Source organism: Saccostrea cucullata, unplaced genomic scaffold (genome assembly GCF_032062105.1).
Source record: "Saccostrea cucullata isolate Sc308-1 unplaced genomic scaffold, CSIRO_AGI_Scuc_v1 ctg769, whole genome shotgun sequence".
NCBI lineage: Eukaryota > Metazoa > Mollusca > Bivalvia > Ostreida > Ostreidae > Saccostrea > Saccostrea cuccullata.
This window is the reverse complement of record NW_026935864.1, coordinates 432,180-447,938: the sequence shown is the minus strand read 5'-3', so window position 1 is coordinate 447,938 and position 15,759 is coordinate 432,180. Positions and strand designations below refer to the sequence as shown.

At 33.7% G+C, this 15,759-nt stretch overlaps 2 protein-coding genes across 2 annotated transcripts; both read left to right on the top strand.

Moving 5' to 3' along the window:
• The first annotated feature begins 1,759 nt into the window (after positions 1-1,759).
• On the top strand, positions 1,760-2,685 carry LOC134244082 (uncharacterized). The gene has a single exon (XM_062726356.1). The coding sequence runs from the start codon at positions 1,876-1,878 to the stop codon at positions 2,683-2,685; it is 810 nt and encodes a 269-aa protein (XP_062582340.1). The 5' UTR covers positions 1,760-1,875.
• LOC134244081 (uncharacterized) lies at positions 2,393-3,909 on the top strand. The gene has a single exon (XM_062726355.1). It carries the CDS (start codon positions 2,722-2,724, stop codon positions 3,907-3,909), a length of 1,188 nt encoding a protein of 395 aa, XP_062582339.1. The 5' UTR covers positions 2,393-2,721.
• Positions 3,910-15,759: the final 11,850 nt, after the last annotated feature.

Sequence of the window (15,759 nt, the reverse complement as noted above, 5' to 3'; positions counted from 1 at the left end):
TACAACAGCTTTATCAGTATATTAGATTGGGCGTGTCCTGTCTACTGCTGAGCCAGACTCTCAGATCAGTCCTAGAACCAGCCCTCAGTAGCCCGTCCCTTGTGTTATCCCCTGCTGAGGGAGAGTTTATGAGTACTGCAGATTTAGATATATGTGACATGATTGAAATAAATAAAGTTTTTCTTTTGAAAATATATAGGAACGATATATCTATTTTAAATCAATCACCACACTAACTGTATTATCAGTCCCACCATACCATTTGTTAAAATTACACTACTGTATTGCTCAGATTCTTGCTCGTTTAGCTTTTACAATGGCAAACAGTGCTTAATGGTGCAGGCATAGAAATATCTATAACTTAGAAACAATAATTTGTGGAATGTTAAAAATGACAGCAAGATTGGGTACTGTACTGTGTCTTGTTCATTATATGTTGAATTGTATTACTATAAAACAGGGAAATATGGTAAAACTCTAAAATATATTATGTCACTAAACAAAGACTATGAAAGGACTTTATTGTGTATCAATTCTATATTGATAGGGAAAGGTACAACGAAGCTCTAGGTAAACTCCCTTTGTCTAAAAGAATGAAAATAGCCTGGATGGATGAAGTTAATTTAATTGATAATATCCCCTGTCTTGAAGAATTATATTTAGAACAGTTTGTGAGTCAACAACATGGAATGAAATTCCAGGTAATAGATCTCAGTGTTTACAGTCACTGACAGACCTACAGACACTGCTGCTCTATGATGACGGGAGATACGTTCCATTACACATCAGAGGCCTATCCTGGCAGATACTAGGGATCTGTCAGCAAGTTGTGGGAGACTAACATGGGGCTTTACGGTTTTATGAAGAGTCTCTTAAATAGAAACCATTTAATAAAATTTAAAAGAAGCTTCAGAGTTCAGTATAGATTGTGTTTAACAACAAATACAGAGAATGTTTACATGTAAAAAAAAAAGTTTTACAATGTTTCTATCATAATTTAAAAAGTAGACCAGGAAGTGACACATTGATAAAATCATAAAGGACATAGATAAAACATAACTGTATAATTATAATATACCCTCAAATTTAAGTAGACTGGAAATATTTATATGTTTATATGTTGAGAATACGTATTTAAAAAAGCAAAAAAAATATATATAAAAGAATTGTATATCAACATCAACGCAATATTCTTCTCCATTATTTCTCATGATAACAACTTTCCTTAATCATTCCGTTAACGTTGAGCGGTTAGACCGGTTCGTATGAAAGAGTTCTTAAGCAATGGGCAATTCCATTAACGTATCATGACGTACAGTTAATTAACCCTATACAAGATTTACAAGATTTTTTTTTATTAATCCAATTTGGGCCCCCGGAGGAGCATATTATATATACATGTACATGATTTTACTTTGTATGACTAATTCATACAGACACTACTGCCCAATTAAAATGGTAATGTTATAGAGGAAAATCCATATCTTTCACAAGTTGAGCCAGGTTGATCGCACAAAGGAAAAAAAACTTTTTCAAATGTAAAAATAGTAAATTTAAAAATAAATATATAGACTTCCGCTCCGTCCCGGGGTTGATCTCACATTTATGGAATTAGTCTCCTAACAGTACAGGAACAGTGCTCTAGACCAATCGGTTATCTAGGCAAGTCTATGATGTATTAATAATTCTGGGCATTTCCTTAAAATTTTCACGTATGACTTAAAAACCACAATTTGCAGAGAGAATATAAGAGCCTTATTAATGTTACATGTATGTATATGTATATCTTAAATAATCATCATACATTATTGCTACATTGGTCAAAATGATACTTAAGTATTTCTTTCCTTTATATATTATCAACATATTTACAGGATGGATCACATTCCCCGTCTATCAGAGGTCCTGTACGTTGGTCTGTGTCGTAAGATAGGAACACCGACAGAAGTAGCCATCAGAAGGGATGTGCTGGACATGGAGGAGATGATAATGAAACCTGTTTATAATCAGATAGGATATGTAATGGTGGAGAGTGGCAGTTATAGAGAGGGATTTAGGATGAGTTCTTCTGACAGGGATAGAATGCTCTGGTTTTGCAATTATAAACTAATAACTGACGTTTCCCAGTCTCGGCTTTATAATTCATCAAAGCATACGATTGTGCTCATAGAAAATTCTGATACGCCGCCAGGATTTGTCAAACTGCGCCTCCTAATACCAGTACCGCTATCATACATTGTTTTCTTTAATAGTGGAGCTTATTTATCTAGTCGTCTGTGGAGAGAAAAACATTTTCAATTCCTGCTAAAGAGTAGCTCCAAATCTTACCCTTTAAATTTAACAATTCAAATGCATGGTCCTTGTAGTAATTCTATTTTGGGCCCTTTTGAACTTGATATAGGTTGGTGTTTAGCCTCTTTTCCTTGGCCTAAACTATCAAGAAGTTGTATTGAGAGATGCCAGAGACATACCTGGCCGTCTACATCTGTGTTGGAAAAAATTCTAAAAAACGAATGTCACTGTATGCCTATTAGAAGTAAAGTTGAATCGCCTTATAACGAACTGGAATGGAGATTATCGTTTTCTAAAGCCGAGCAACAACTAGTGTGTAGCATGAATCATACACAATTTCTATGTTACGGACTTCTAAAATTATTTCTGAAGGAAGTTATTAACTACAATTAGGAACCAATACTGTGTTCTTATTACATAAAGACCACAATGTTCTGGATGATGCAATCAGGACAAGTTAGATGGTGCCCTAACAACTTACTGGATTGCTTTTGGAGGTGTTTTAAATATCTGATTTATTGTGTTTATCGTGGAGTTTTTCCAAATTTTTTCATTCCACAGAATAACATGTTCATAAAAAAAGTTAATGGTGATGCACGTGAACTTCTTTTACAACAGCTTTATCAGTATTATAGAATGGGCGTGTCCTGTCTATTGCTGAGTCCGACTCTCAGATCAATCCTAGAACCAGCCCTCAGTAGCCCGTCCTTTGTGTTATCCCCTGCTGAGGGAGAATTCATAAGAATTGCTGATTCAGACATGTGTGCCATGTATGAATTATCGATGTTTCATTTTTTTCTTAACCACATATTGGAACTTTATCTTTATCTAAAATCAATTGCCACACTTTATCGGACATCACTCTCATCTTACCAGTTATTAACATTACAGTACTGTAATGTTGAACCTCTTGTTCGTTTATCCTTCATAATGGCGAACAGTACTTCATGTTACACACATATAAATATTTATAACTTAGATACAAAAATTTGTGGGATGTTAAAAATAGCAGCAACATTAGGTCCTGTGTCTTATTTACTTTATTTGGCATTGTATTACTATAGAACAGGAAGATATGATAAAACACTTTATATCACTAATATAACTCAACAAAGATTGTCACAGAACTTTAACATTTATAGCGATACTGTCGACAGGCTGAAGTACAATCAAGCTTTAAGTAACGTACCTTTGTCTATGAGAATGAAAAAAGCCTGGGTGAAGAATATTGATTTAATTGAAAATATCCTCTATATTGAAGAATTATATATAGAACAGTTAGTGAATAAACAGTCATTCCTAAGAGTATCACCGTTTGTTGTAGTAGAGATGTTGTCTGTGTTATCTCACTATAGACTAGGTAATAGATCTCAGTGTTTACAGTCACTGACAGACCTACAGACACTACTGCTCTATGATGACGGGACATACGTTCCTTTATATCTCAGAGACCTATCCTGGCAGATACTAGGAATCTGTCAACATGTGGTAGGAGACTTGCATGGGGCTTTACGGTCTTATGAAGAGTCGCTCAAACAGAAACCATATAATAAATTAAATGAAGCTACAGAGTTTAGAATAGAATGTGTTAAACAACAATTGCAGAGAAATGTTTGAAGGAAGGTACATGTATAATGACAAACTGATCAATAAAATACATGTTTTACATGTACATTTATGTAATTTGTATGAATAATTAAAGATAAAATAGTAACAAATGAATGTCTTTTTTTTCGTAACATGTAAATAACACCATAGAACAGTAGCTGACGAGATTGGGGAAATGCAGTTTACACAATTTCCATCTAACTGTTACAATAAGAACCTTTGATTATAGACAAGGAAATGGACGGGCACAAATTTACACAGACTTTTGAGGCAATGTTAGATTGAGATTCTAGTTTGTTTTTGTATTTGCAAGTATTTTTCGTGCAACAGTAAATTTTCCTTATGTTGTAAATTGTATATTTCCTGCCCCCGGGAAGATCAAAATTCACAACTTGACAGATACCATAGACTCTATTTTTTTTTTATCTAATGAAATACACTTTACAAAAGAGGACTTTACTGTGATACATATTTATTTTTCCTATTTTGTATGCCCACGTAATAGAAGGTTCGGGAGTATAGAGTTTTTGCCGTGCCCGTCCGTCTGTCTAGCTGTCTTTCTGTCTGCCTAACTGTCTGTTTGTCCTCAAAAGCTGTAAACTTATCCATAACTTTTGATACTTTCATATTTCAAATATGTATTTCTTGTGACAAGGCCATTCTTAGGGTACTATATTTGACCTTAGCCTTGGAGTTTGACACACTTATAAACAAAAATTCCAACCTTTACTTTTGCATTAACTTTTTAATGGAAGACACTTGGATTTCCATACTTAGCATATATATTTTTTGTTATATCATTTAATTGGATACCAACAACATTGACCCTTTGACCTTTACCTTGGATATTTACAAACTTTAAAAAATTTAACTTTGGTCCTAAGTTTTGACCGGCAAGGACCACGCCTCGGGGCCACAAACGTTTAATTTTACTCAACTCAAATCTGAGTAGAGTAAGCTTTCCTTTCCTCTCCTGAGTTGCTACTCAAAAAAGTGTGCCACGAACGCTAAGGAAATTCAACTCAGCAGAGTAAAAAATTCTGCTTAAAACTCAAATTGTTTTTAATGATACAAGTGGTCTTACCAATAAAAATAAAAATAAATTCAAAAACCTTTAAAGGCCTTTTCTGTGTTCATTACTAAAATTATATCAACAAGATATATATATATATATATATATATATATATATATATATATATATATATATATATATATATATATATATATATATATATATATATATATATATATATATATATATACTGTATAACATACCTATCTGGAGACAAGGAAACCTTTTTTTTTTTCAAGACCCCGAGAGCCTGTTATATTGTTACTCGAGTGCGACACAGAGCAGGTTAAATTTCTCCTCGGCACTGCTCGATGGAACCAGATACGGAACCATCAAATACTTCCTTAACGCATAACCCGAATCTCCCAGTATTAATCCTGTGCAGGCACCTGATAAAAAATCATTTTTTAATTCTTTATTCAACATAAGTATCTGTGAAAAAATGCCAGTGTCAAACCCATTATTAACAGTTAAATTATTCTTATCACATTACTTCTTACCAGTCTCAAATAATCTGGCTAGAGACGACTCTTTAAAAACACGCGAGTCGTGAACGCTCCCAGGCCATTTTGCAACACAATTTACAAAACGGATGATGCATCACAAGCCATCTAAGGATAAAAAATAATTCTGCAATAATACCTTACTGATATTTTTTAAATCGTAGATCGGAGAGAGTGAGAGAGAGAGAGAGCTATAACTAAAAAAAAAAACAGAAATTTTTTTACAATAACTGTCTATTGCATTTTACTTGAATGTTTTCCCTGAATTTGTTTTGTGAATGACATTCAAAGCCAATGAAAAACATTGTTTGTAATTACAAAACTGCTATTTATACTCTACTGAAAATATTTTATCATATTTAATTATATCATTCATCAGCTTCTGAAAAAAAAAATCGCGGATCAGCTTGTATACTCTAAAAGCAATTATCAATTACATTTTACACATGTACAATAATTATATATGAATTAAGCGAAGCAAACACTATTTCACTGAGAAAAATTAAGGCCTACATATCGAACAACTGAATTTAAGGATTTTTTTATTTTTAGGAAACATTTACATTCCTCACCACCCCTTAATAGCAGATTTATCTCAATATTGTAATTAATTCATCAACCGAAAACGGGTTGTTAAAAATTACAATTACCCTACCCCCCCTTTTTTTTTCCCATTCATCTTATTAGTTTAAACTTTCAACAATCAACGTCCACTAAATAAAAAATGATTTAGGAAATTTTTAAAGTAAACTGAAACAATTGTTGTTAACTAGTCACCTGAACATTTTAAAGCGTAGTATCCTTTCCTGCAAACAAACTCAGTCTCATTTTGATACGTATCTCGGCAATTTCAGGAACTGACGGAAAACCAATGTATTGCCTTGTCAAATTACAGAGGAGGGAGGTAACTCCTCGAACTGCCCGTCCTGCTGCCGACTTCGAGATTGCAAGGGAGTCCCCTATCACACCGTGTATATCTCAACATGCGGAATGTATACTATGTTGTGTGCGGGGTGTATACTTCCAAAGCGAGAGAATGGGAGTTAATGTACGTTCTTTGTCCATTTTCTCAATTTACGAATATTTTTCGCCAGAAAGCATATGCCTACGGAAGGAAGCATTGTCTAAGGAGTATATGGATACCTGTGAATCCACTGGACACCTTCTAGTTTCATCAAACAACCTCAAACACAATTCCAAGATCGGAGCAAGATTGACACTACAATGTGTTTATAATCTTTCTTTATCGTCACTTTTATATTATTGTTAAATATATGTTTACAATATAAACGTTTGTCTGTAAATAAAACAGTTCGTATATAGAGAAATTGACAAAAAATCAATGTTGTGTCCGGGGTGTATGCAAGATGTTGTACGCGGGGTGTATACCCGTCTTTTTACTCTATAGTATCATTGTCTGAAATGTCATTTAAAAATTGTAAACAATTGACTTTTGTAAAAGTTCTGTTTATTTTTTAAATTATTCACCAGTTTTTAATTGCACAACTTCAGGTTCATTAATTTGATATACTAGAAATAAAATTGATACACGTTCATCGAACTTTTGGTCATGCACATGGAAGTAAATGTACAGGGCACTTTGTTTAACTGTTTAATGTGATGACCAACAATTCATCCATTCTTTCGATTTAAAGGCACCTTATTCAGATCCTTTCTTAATTAATGCTTCAGACACGCATCATTTTGAACATTTAACATTTCCTTATTATTTCTGTTTAACTTTTTTCAATACTTTTTAAATGAGTTTGAAAATATTTAGCTTTTTGTAGTGTCATAAACACCAGAAAAATGTTCTCATTCATGTAGTATTTATATATTGTGTACTTTGCCTCCAGGAGCCCATTTTGGCAGTAAACTATTATTTATATTTATAACACAATGCTGTTTATTTGGTTATATATATATTTATTATGTCATCGTTGCACAATATAGACGTCATGCACAATGTTGTCAGCACAGGTACAGTTCATATATTATAGAGTTAGTGTTAGAACTAGTATATCCACTGGAAGCCAAACGAGAACAGGGGGGCACAAATTTCGTATAGAGGTAAGTCTGAAACGTTTGGCTTTATTTCTTGTTTTGTCCTCCGCCTGTCCAGTTTTAGAATATATCTTAATATTTCCAATTGTCAGATCCTGGTATTATAATTGGAAAGTTTTCCAAACATCTGTGAAATTGCTTCAATCGAATTACTTGTAGATTTAATCAGAGTGTTTAATTACAATTCTGAATCTGGTCAATTAATGTTATCAAATGATTTTCCAATACATTCAATTATTTAGATACCATTAAGATACCGGTAAGAGATACTAACCACTTCGTTCAATTATTATATTTCATCAGTTTCGATAAAGCTGACCAATAATTCACAACAATGTTTGCATCAATTTTGACTATATCAAACACATAATTAGTAAATAGAAACTAGAGCAAAGCTCGTTGCAAAGCAACGAGTGGGTCTTCCTTCCTAGCGATAAGCAAAAGATTAAATGTTTCTGTCTAGATTGTCAACTTTGTTAACATTCTATTTTTCGATTTGTCTCAAAAACCCTTACTTGAATTCTTTAATTTGGTGTGAGCATTAGGTCTAAAGGGTACTCTCTCTAACAGCATTCTTGAAATCGTATCCACAACAGTTAAACTTCCAATATTATGACTCTTGATAACGGATATATCATCTTTGTTGCAATTATGTTTGTGAAACGTGTCATACTACAGAAACATAAGTGTTTTGCTACATTACCATCTTAAAAATGGCTTTAAAATCATTTAATATACAATATAACTAGGTAAATAAAATAAACAAATTATATAATAAATCAAAAAATCCAAATGTATTTACAATAATGATGAACAATCTTCATTAGTTGCAATCAGTAAGTAGAACAATACTTTTATAATAAACGCACAGAAATGTGTTGTGTATGTTTCGAATTTGCAGCTTTCCACTAGCAACTGGTGGTACCTCTATAGGAGTGTAAAATTCTCTGAAAAGTATATTGTAAACATATTACATATGGCTGTGTATTCTTTTTTAGCGGCTTTGGCAGAATGCAGCAATCACTAAATCAAGTACAAAGCTAAAAGTCTTGTACATAAACATAAATAAGAATATCTACGCTAACTTATTCAAAAGTCAATTTCCACCAAATATTGTACAAGCTAAATATAATACATTTACAGCATTAAAGAAACAAATCTCTTTGAAGGTATTGCCCTGCATAAGAACAATTTGAATCCCCTACACTAAGGATGCTCTGTGCCAAGTTTCACTTTGGTTCTGGAAAATGATATTGTGAAATTTTAGACAATGATGATAATGGATAAAATTATGTTTTTAAAAAATTTACTGGTTCCTTTAGCTCAGATGGGCTAATAAGTATGCAACAGGCACAGTTTTGCAGTTGACATTGAAATGCGACTGGACATCTCTTCAATCTTGTTTTAGAAAACTACATGTACATGCCCTATGTACTGAATTCCTTGGAATCATACACATGTTTATGCCTTTATTTAGTTGTATGTGCCAAAATAACAATTTTTTTTACATTATACTGTAAAAATACACATACATGTATTACAAGATCTTATATTCCTGCTGAAGACAGAGGATCTATCTTAATCATTAGAATAAGTAAGTCTAAACTTTGAAAGGGAAGACCTTAATAAAGAGGTCAACATGCAACACAAACAAAATATTATTATATTTAAAAATAACATTTATTCCAATGTAATTACTGGTACATGTATTTCTGTTACAAAAACTATTTCACTTGAAAAACTGAGAGCAATTGATATGTTCATATTTGTGGATTTATGTTGTCAAATCAAAATTTAAAAATGATACACAGTGTGTTTAAAACACTTTCGCACTAACACAAGTTCGCACCACACGCTGTCACACTAACACACAACACACTGTCACGCTAATACAATTTCACACAACAAAATATCAGGCTAACACAAGTTCACACAACACACTATCATGCTAACACGAATTCACAAACACGCTGTCTCGCTAACACAAGTTCACACAACACGCTGTCTCGCTAACACAAGTTTACACAACACGCAGTCTCGCTAATACGAGTTCATACAACACACTGTCTAGCTAACACAAGTTCACGCAACACACTGTCACGCTTAGATGAATTCACACAACACACTGTCACGTTAACATGAGTTTACACAACACGCAGTCTCACTAACACGAGTTTACACAATACACTGTCACGCTAACACGAGTTTACACAATACACTGTCACGCTAACACAAAGTCACAAAACAGGCTGTCTCACTATTCACTAACACAAGTTCGCACCAAACGCTGTTGCGATAACACACTGTCATCCTAATACCATTACACACAACACAATGTCATCCTAATACCATTTCACACAACACACTGTCAGGCTAACACGAGTTCACACAACACACTGTCACGCTAACAAGAATTCACAAAACAGGCTGTCTCACTATTCACTAACACAAGTTCGCACCAAACGCTGTTGCGATAACACACTGTCATCCTAATACCATTTCACACAACACACTGTCATCCTAATACCATTTCACACAACACACTGTCACGCTAACACAAATTCAAAAAACATGCAATATCGCTAACACGAGTTCACACAACACGCTGTCTCGCTAACACAAGTTTACATAACACGCAGTCTCGCTAACACGAGTTCACACAATATGCAATCTCACTAACACGAGTTCACACAACACACTGTCTCTCTAACACCAGTTCACACGACAAATTTTCAGGATAACACAAGTTCACACAACACACTGTCACGCTAACACGAATTCACACAACATGCTGTCTCGTTAATAAGAGTTCACACAACACGCTGTCTCGCTAACATGAGTTTACACAACACGCAGACTCGCTAACACGAGTTTACACAACACGCAGTCTCACTAACACGAGTTTACACAACACGAAGTCTCGCTAATACGAGTTCAATCAACACTCTGTCTAGCTAACACGAGTTTACACAACACACTGTCACACTTACACTTTATACACGATTTCACACAACACACTGTCTCGCTAACATGAGTTTACGCAACACATCGTCAAGCTAACAAGAATTCACACAACCCACTGTCAGGCTAACACAATTAAGTTCACAAAACACACTGCCTTGCTAACACAAATTCATACAACACACTGTCTCGCTAACACAAGTTCACACAACACACTCACATTACTGAGTTTAAAGTAAAGGTCTACCCTAATTTGAAGACGTTTAACACTATATGGTAACATATCTCTATATTAGTAAAGAGCTTCAAATTTAAGACAAAAACATTTATGCAGTAATGTTCCTTAACATGCATCTGGCATATAAAATGAATGAGACCCTAAAAACCTCACAGTACATGTTTACTTAGCTAAGTAAAGGTCTAAATTGATGCTATTCAACAGTATATATCAACATCTCTAAGTATGTGAATGAGTGAAATTCTCAAATAAATATTATCAATCAAAGTATCAATAAGAAGCTGAACCTTACGTCGCAGGTTCCAATCCCATTGCTAAATGCTTTAGACAGGTTACTCCTATGAGACTGCATAAACCAAGATTCTGTGTCACGGTAGGTGTTAGCACAAAATGGATCTCATACTTCTTAAAGGCAATAAGTGCTGAGTACAAGTCTATATTTGCAGCTAATACCATCCCAAGTGGTGGCACCATGAAATGACTGAAAAATGTATGATTAAGGCAAATAAACAAACATTAAACCATTACAGCAGTCTTATCGAACAAAAAAGGAAACTTTCTATTATTACAATTTTTTTAAACAAATTTCTTTTGCAATTTAACTGAGCAATATTTGTCCTTTTTTGTCAAAACATCTATTTATAGCGAGTCCAGACAGCAGCACAAATCCCTGCCCATAATGCGAGCTCTTATGATAACACCCCATACGGAAAAAAAAGGGCAAACAAACTACTATAACAAATTACTAACAAACCACTATGGTTTGAAAGTAGTTTAATAGTATAGCAAATCACATGCAAATGAGCTAACAAACTATACTCTAACAAACTACTATCAAACCACTCTTAACAAACTACTATCAAACCACTCTAACAAACTACTATCAAACCACTCTAACAAACTACTATCAAACCATTCTAACAAACTACTATCAAACCACGCTAACAAACTACTATCAAACCACTCTAACAAACTACAAATAAATCACTGGTAAGAAATCCATCAGCAAAACACTAGATTTGAATTTTCCTTTACAAATCCACAAGTCTTTGAAAACACCTAAAGCAATCACATTTTGAAATATTCAAGATTAAGTCAAGTGTTTCAGTCACTGTATTTAAATTCCAGGATTCACAAGTTTAGCCAATGCAAGTGCAACATTCCAACATGGGTTCTCTTTTGTTTAGGAGATGCAAGTCCAAGTCAATGTCCATGTACTTAGCACATATTCTCCTTCATGTTGTGTACATCTTCATAGTATTTTTCACCAAAAAAATGTTCTTCAAGCTGACATTTAAATATTCCCTGCTTCATCTGGCATGGAAAATGCTGCAATATTTCCTTTTTTCTGGCCTCATTGCAACTTTGAAAAACATCTTTTTTGTCTTAATTATTTTCAAGTATACTTCCCATAATCAAATGCAAACTGATCTAAACTAGTATAGGAAATAATTAGGTCAATCTGAAAATATATAAAAACCCAAAGCTAGTAAAAAGCATACGCATCCAAATTCACAGAAGGTTACTGTAGTCCAGCCTTATTTTAGGTAAAAAGGAACTTGATGACATGCATTAAATACCTCTTCTGTATCCAGATCCATCTTTTAATAATGTTAATTGCTGCTTTTTCCAGTCAGGGATCTTATAGAATGATACTAACAATTTGAATGTCCCTTCACCAGTTCCTTTGTTTCTGACCTGCTTGGTGGTTTGAAAATTGGCACAAATAGCTAACACCGGATGTAAAGATTAAGCTGTTCTTGGAAACTTCAACAAATCTAGATAATTCAACCCTAAACACATCTGTAAAGTAATTTCCCATGTGGTTAGATGCAAATGCTATACTAATAAAACACTGTTGCAAGATACCAAGTCTAATAAACTATAAAGAAATCACAATCACCAGAAATGAAAGACTAACAAACCACTGCAGCTATTTTTAGAAAAAGTGGTTTGTTAGTGGTTCATTAAATGCTATACTATCAAACTACTTAAACAAACCACAAAAATATAGTTTGTTGGTAGTTTGTTGATAGTTTGATAGTAGTTTGTTAAAAATCTTTTCCGTTTGGGGTACCTTGGCAAAAGAAGATTGTGACCTGCACATTGCTCCACACAATTTTTCCGCAGTATACTTTGGACCCACAGTGCTTAGCTTCTTTAACATGTTTAAGCTACATTCAAAATTCATTTCTATTCAATTTGAATTAGCTATCCTTAGTCATGTTCACATGGAGCTAATGGGAAGTAATTTAACGAGCAGTGAATTCATTCGAATTAAACATTTGAATAAACTCTCAGTGTGAACACTGAGCATGGATGCACCAAATGTCAAATGCGGCTTGACAAGCACAATCTAAATTAAAACTAAATAAGTATCTGCCCTCACCCTAACAGTCACACTGTCAATATATAATTAGTTGAATATATTCTGTAACATTAAGTGCAGTTTGAATTATAGGGTATGATCACTATGATAGATAGTAGGACTGTTGTGTTGGAATTTTTGCATTTTTGGTTTTGAAAGTAAGACTTGTTGAAATTACATCCTCAAATTTAAAAAAAATAAAATATAAAGCTGTGGGGATTTACAAGGCAAACAGAGAGCGTCTGAACTGTAAAACAGATAATATATCGGTGTGTCTGTGTATTTCTAATAATATCAATGTATGTCACTGTCATGTAATCAGTAGTGTAAATTTTAAGTAATAAAAATATTCTAACCTTCATTCCAATGGTCCAAGCCAATCATACATTAAAATGTCGCCGTCAGCTCTTTCATCACTCGATACAATTATCACTGGGGAATCCGAAGCAGAGTCAAGAGTGTTCATCCTTGTTAATGTGACAGTCAGAATTTCCTCGTAAACAATTCACACAAGATTCTTAGAATATATGAATCGGGATAATTCTGCTTAGAATAATGTTCCAGAGGAGTGACAAAGTACTTCGTAGCTGCAGATTAAATGAGTGTGCATGTCTAAATACGGATTCTTTGGTGAGAAAATGTTCAACTTCACAAATCATAATGATTATCATTATTAATTGTCATCTCTCACGAGAGATGACACATTAAGTTTGATTTCCGGATGTGAAGTCACAGTGTAAGCTGCCATTTATCCATCGGCAATCCTCAGCTGACTCCACTACGCTCCATACAAAAAGTGCGAGACCACCCGAGGATTACCGACTGCATGGTCAGTTTGATGATGATGCGATTTTCTAAATATAGATCGAGATGTAAACAATGAGTGATCTGCATTGCTATTGAAAAAAAAAACCAATCTGATAAAGAGAGTACTAGTCAGACACACAAAATCGCCTGGGTGGTGGGGGTTCTTCAAATATACATGTTGCATGCATTGTTTGTTCTCATGTAAAGTCTTCTTGGCTATAAACGTAAATGATGGTGAGACCTCGATGGAATGTTCTAACTAGGTCAGCGCGTGTGTAAAGATCCTCTGCGACCGACGCGTGGATCCAAGAATTCACAGAAAAACAAAATCAAATTTAAAACATTCATATAAGTAATCGCATTTACTGATATTGAATGATGGCGAAAACTTCAATTTTTTGGTTCATTAGTCATTCTATAAACTTGCTGTAATTTCTTAAAAAATAATACATTTAATGATTAAGCGATCGAATATATTATAAGAATAATCCGGAATCTTCAGAAATTGAAAGCACATGTTGTGATCACTGTATATATTATATAAGCGGATACATTACTTCCATAAGAAACTACTGACATTAGAAGATCAAAAAACACAGAGAAGCATTGATATTTTTTGCATGTCTTATCTATTCTTATTAAGGAGTTTAATTTCATGTTTATAATTAAAGAACTTGCAATCTGGTTCTGGATAAATTCTTTCAAATTCTTACCTCAATTGCAAAAAAGGTGAATTTAAAGAAATTTCTTACCGTTCTATCAAGTGCTCTCAATTTGATCGAAGCGCGTCAGACCGGAATATATTGCAAGCCAAAAAAAATTGTTTTATCTTGCAAACAATTTTTTTTTCGATCATCTCACTTTCCTGTTCAGAAGGAGAATGGAGAAATAAATGGACGAACAGAGCACTTATTTTGCGCAATAAATATACAACTTCCAAAAATAAATTTGTTAAAATATTTTCTTCCTATCCACAACATAGGATTTTTACTCTTTTTTTCTTTATCTAATATTGTTCAGATAAAATGCAACTCCCCTTCTTTATAGGAATAATATAGAAAAATATGGAATAGATGAGAAAAAGTTACATTCCACTGTTTATTCTGAGACATGAACGAAGCCAAAGAGATGACATTTCAGGCTTTCTGGAAAGCCAAACTTGTTACCGTCTTCCTTGGAAGACGGTATTATATAGTTGAAGTTTTTTACAGTCTTCGGACTATGCACTTCCTCTCTTTTGTGATTGGTAGAAATTGCATGATGAGAAAATTTTCAATTATTTCATTGGTTGAAATGCTGTTCAAGGCAAGGGAGATAACTTTCTGATGTTCTATTTTTCGTACGACTTAACAATTTTGCAAGATTTCCAATCTTAAAAAAATGACAAAACGAACAACAAAATCAGCAGTAATTATTTCTTGATAACATGATATTTTTTATAGCAATAAATAAGAAGGTCTCTTTAATTTCATTATAAATAAAATTTGATAGTTATTGCTTGCAGGCTTTACAATTTGCTATTATTCTTTTCCCCTTTCTTGTTTGAAGAGTGAATGGGAATCAGCCGAGGTTTGCCGAAAGCTCTCGGCAGTCAAAGTTTACGGAGATGACCGAGCGACAACCGTGGTAGGGCTAATGCCCGTAAAAAGCTAATTTAGAAATACAAAATCAAGAAATACCAAAGAATTATACGGCCTGTTAAGTTTAGATCTGTTTACTGTATAAAATTGTTGCTAAAGACGGTAAGCTTTTTTGAAAAGCTCTACTTGTAATCATTCTATTTTCAGTTTGTAAACATGTGTCCGACGTCGACTCGAAGGGGCACACTAAAAACGGGATATACTA

Excerpts from the sequence above, each read along its gene's own strand:
- LOC134244081 (XM_062726355.1), top strand. The coding sequence starts at position 2,722 with ATGTTCTGGATGATGCAATCAGGACAAGTTAGATGGTGCCCTAACAAC.
- LOC134244082 (XM_062726356.1), top strand. The coding sequence starts at position 1,876 with ATGGATCACATTCCCCGTCTATCAGAGGTCCTGTACGTTGGTCTGTGT.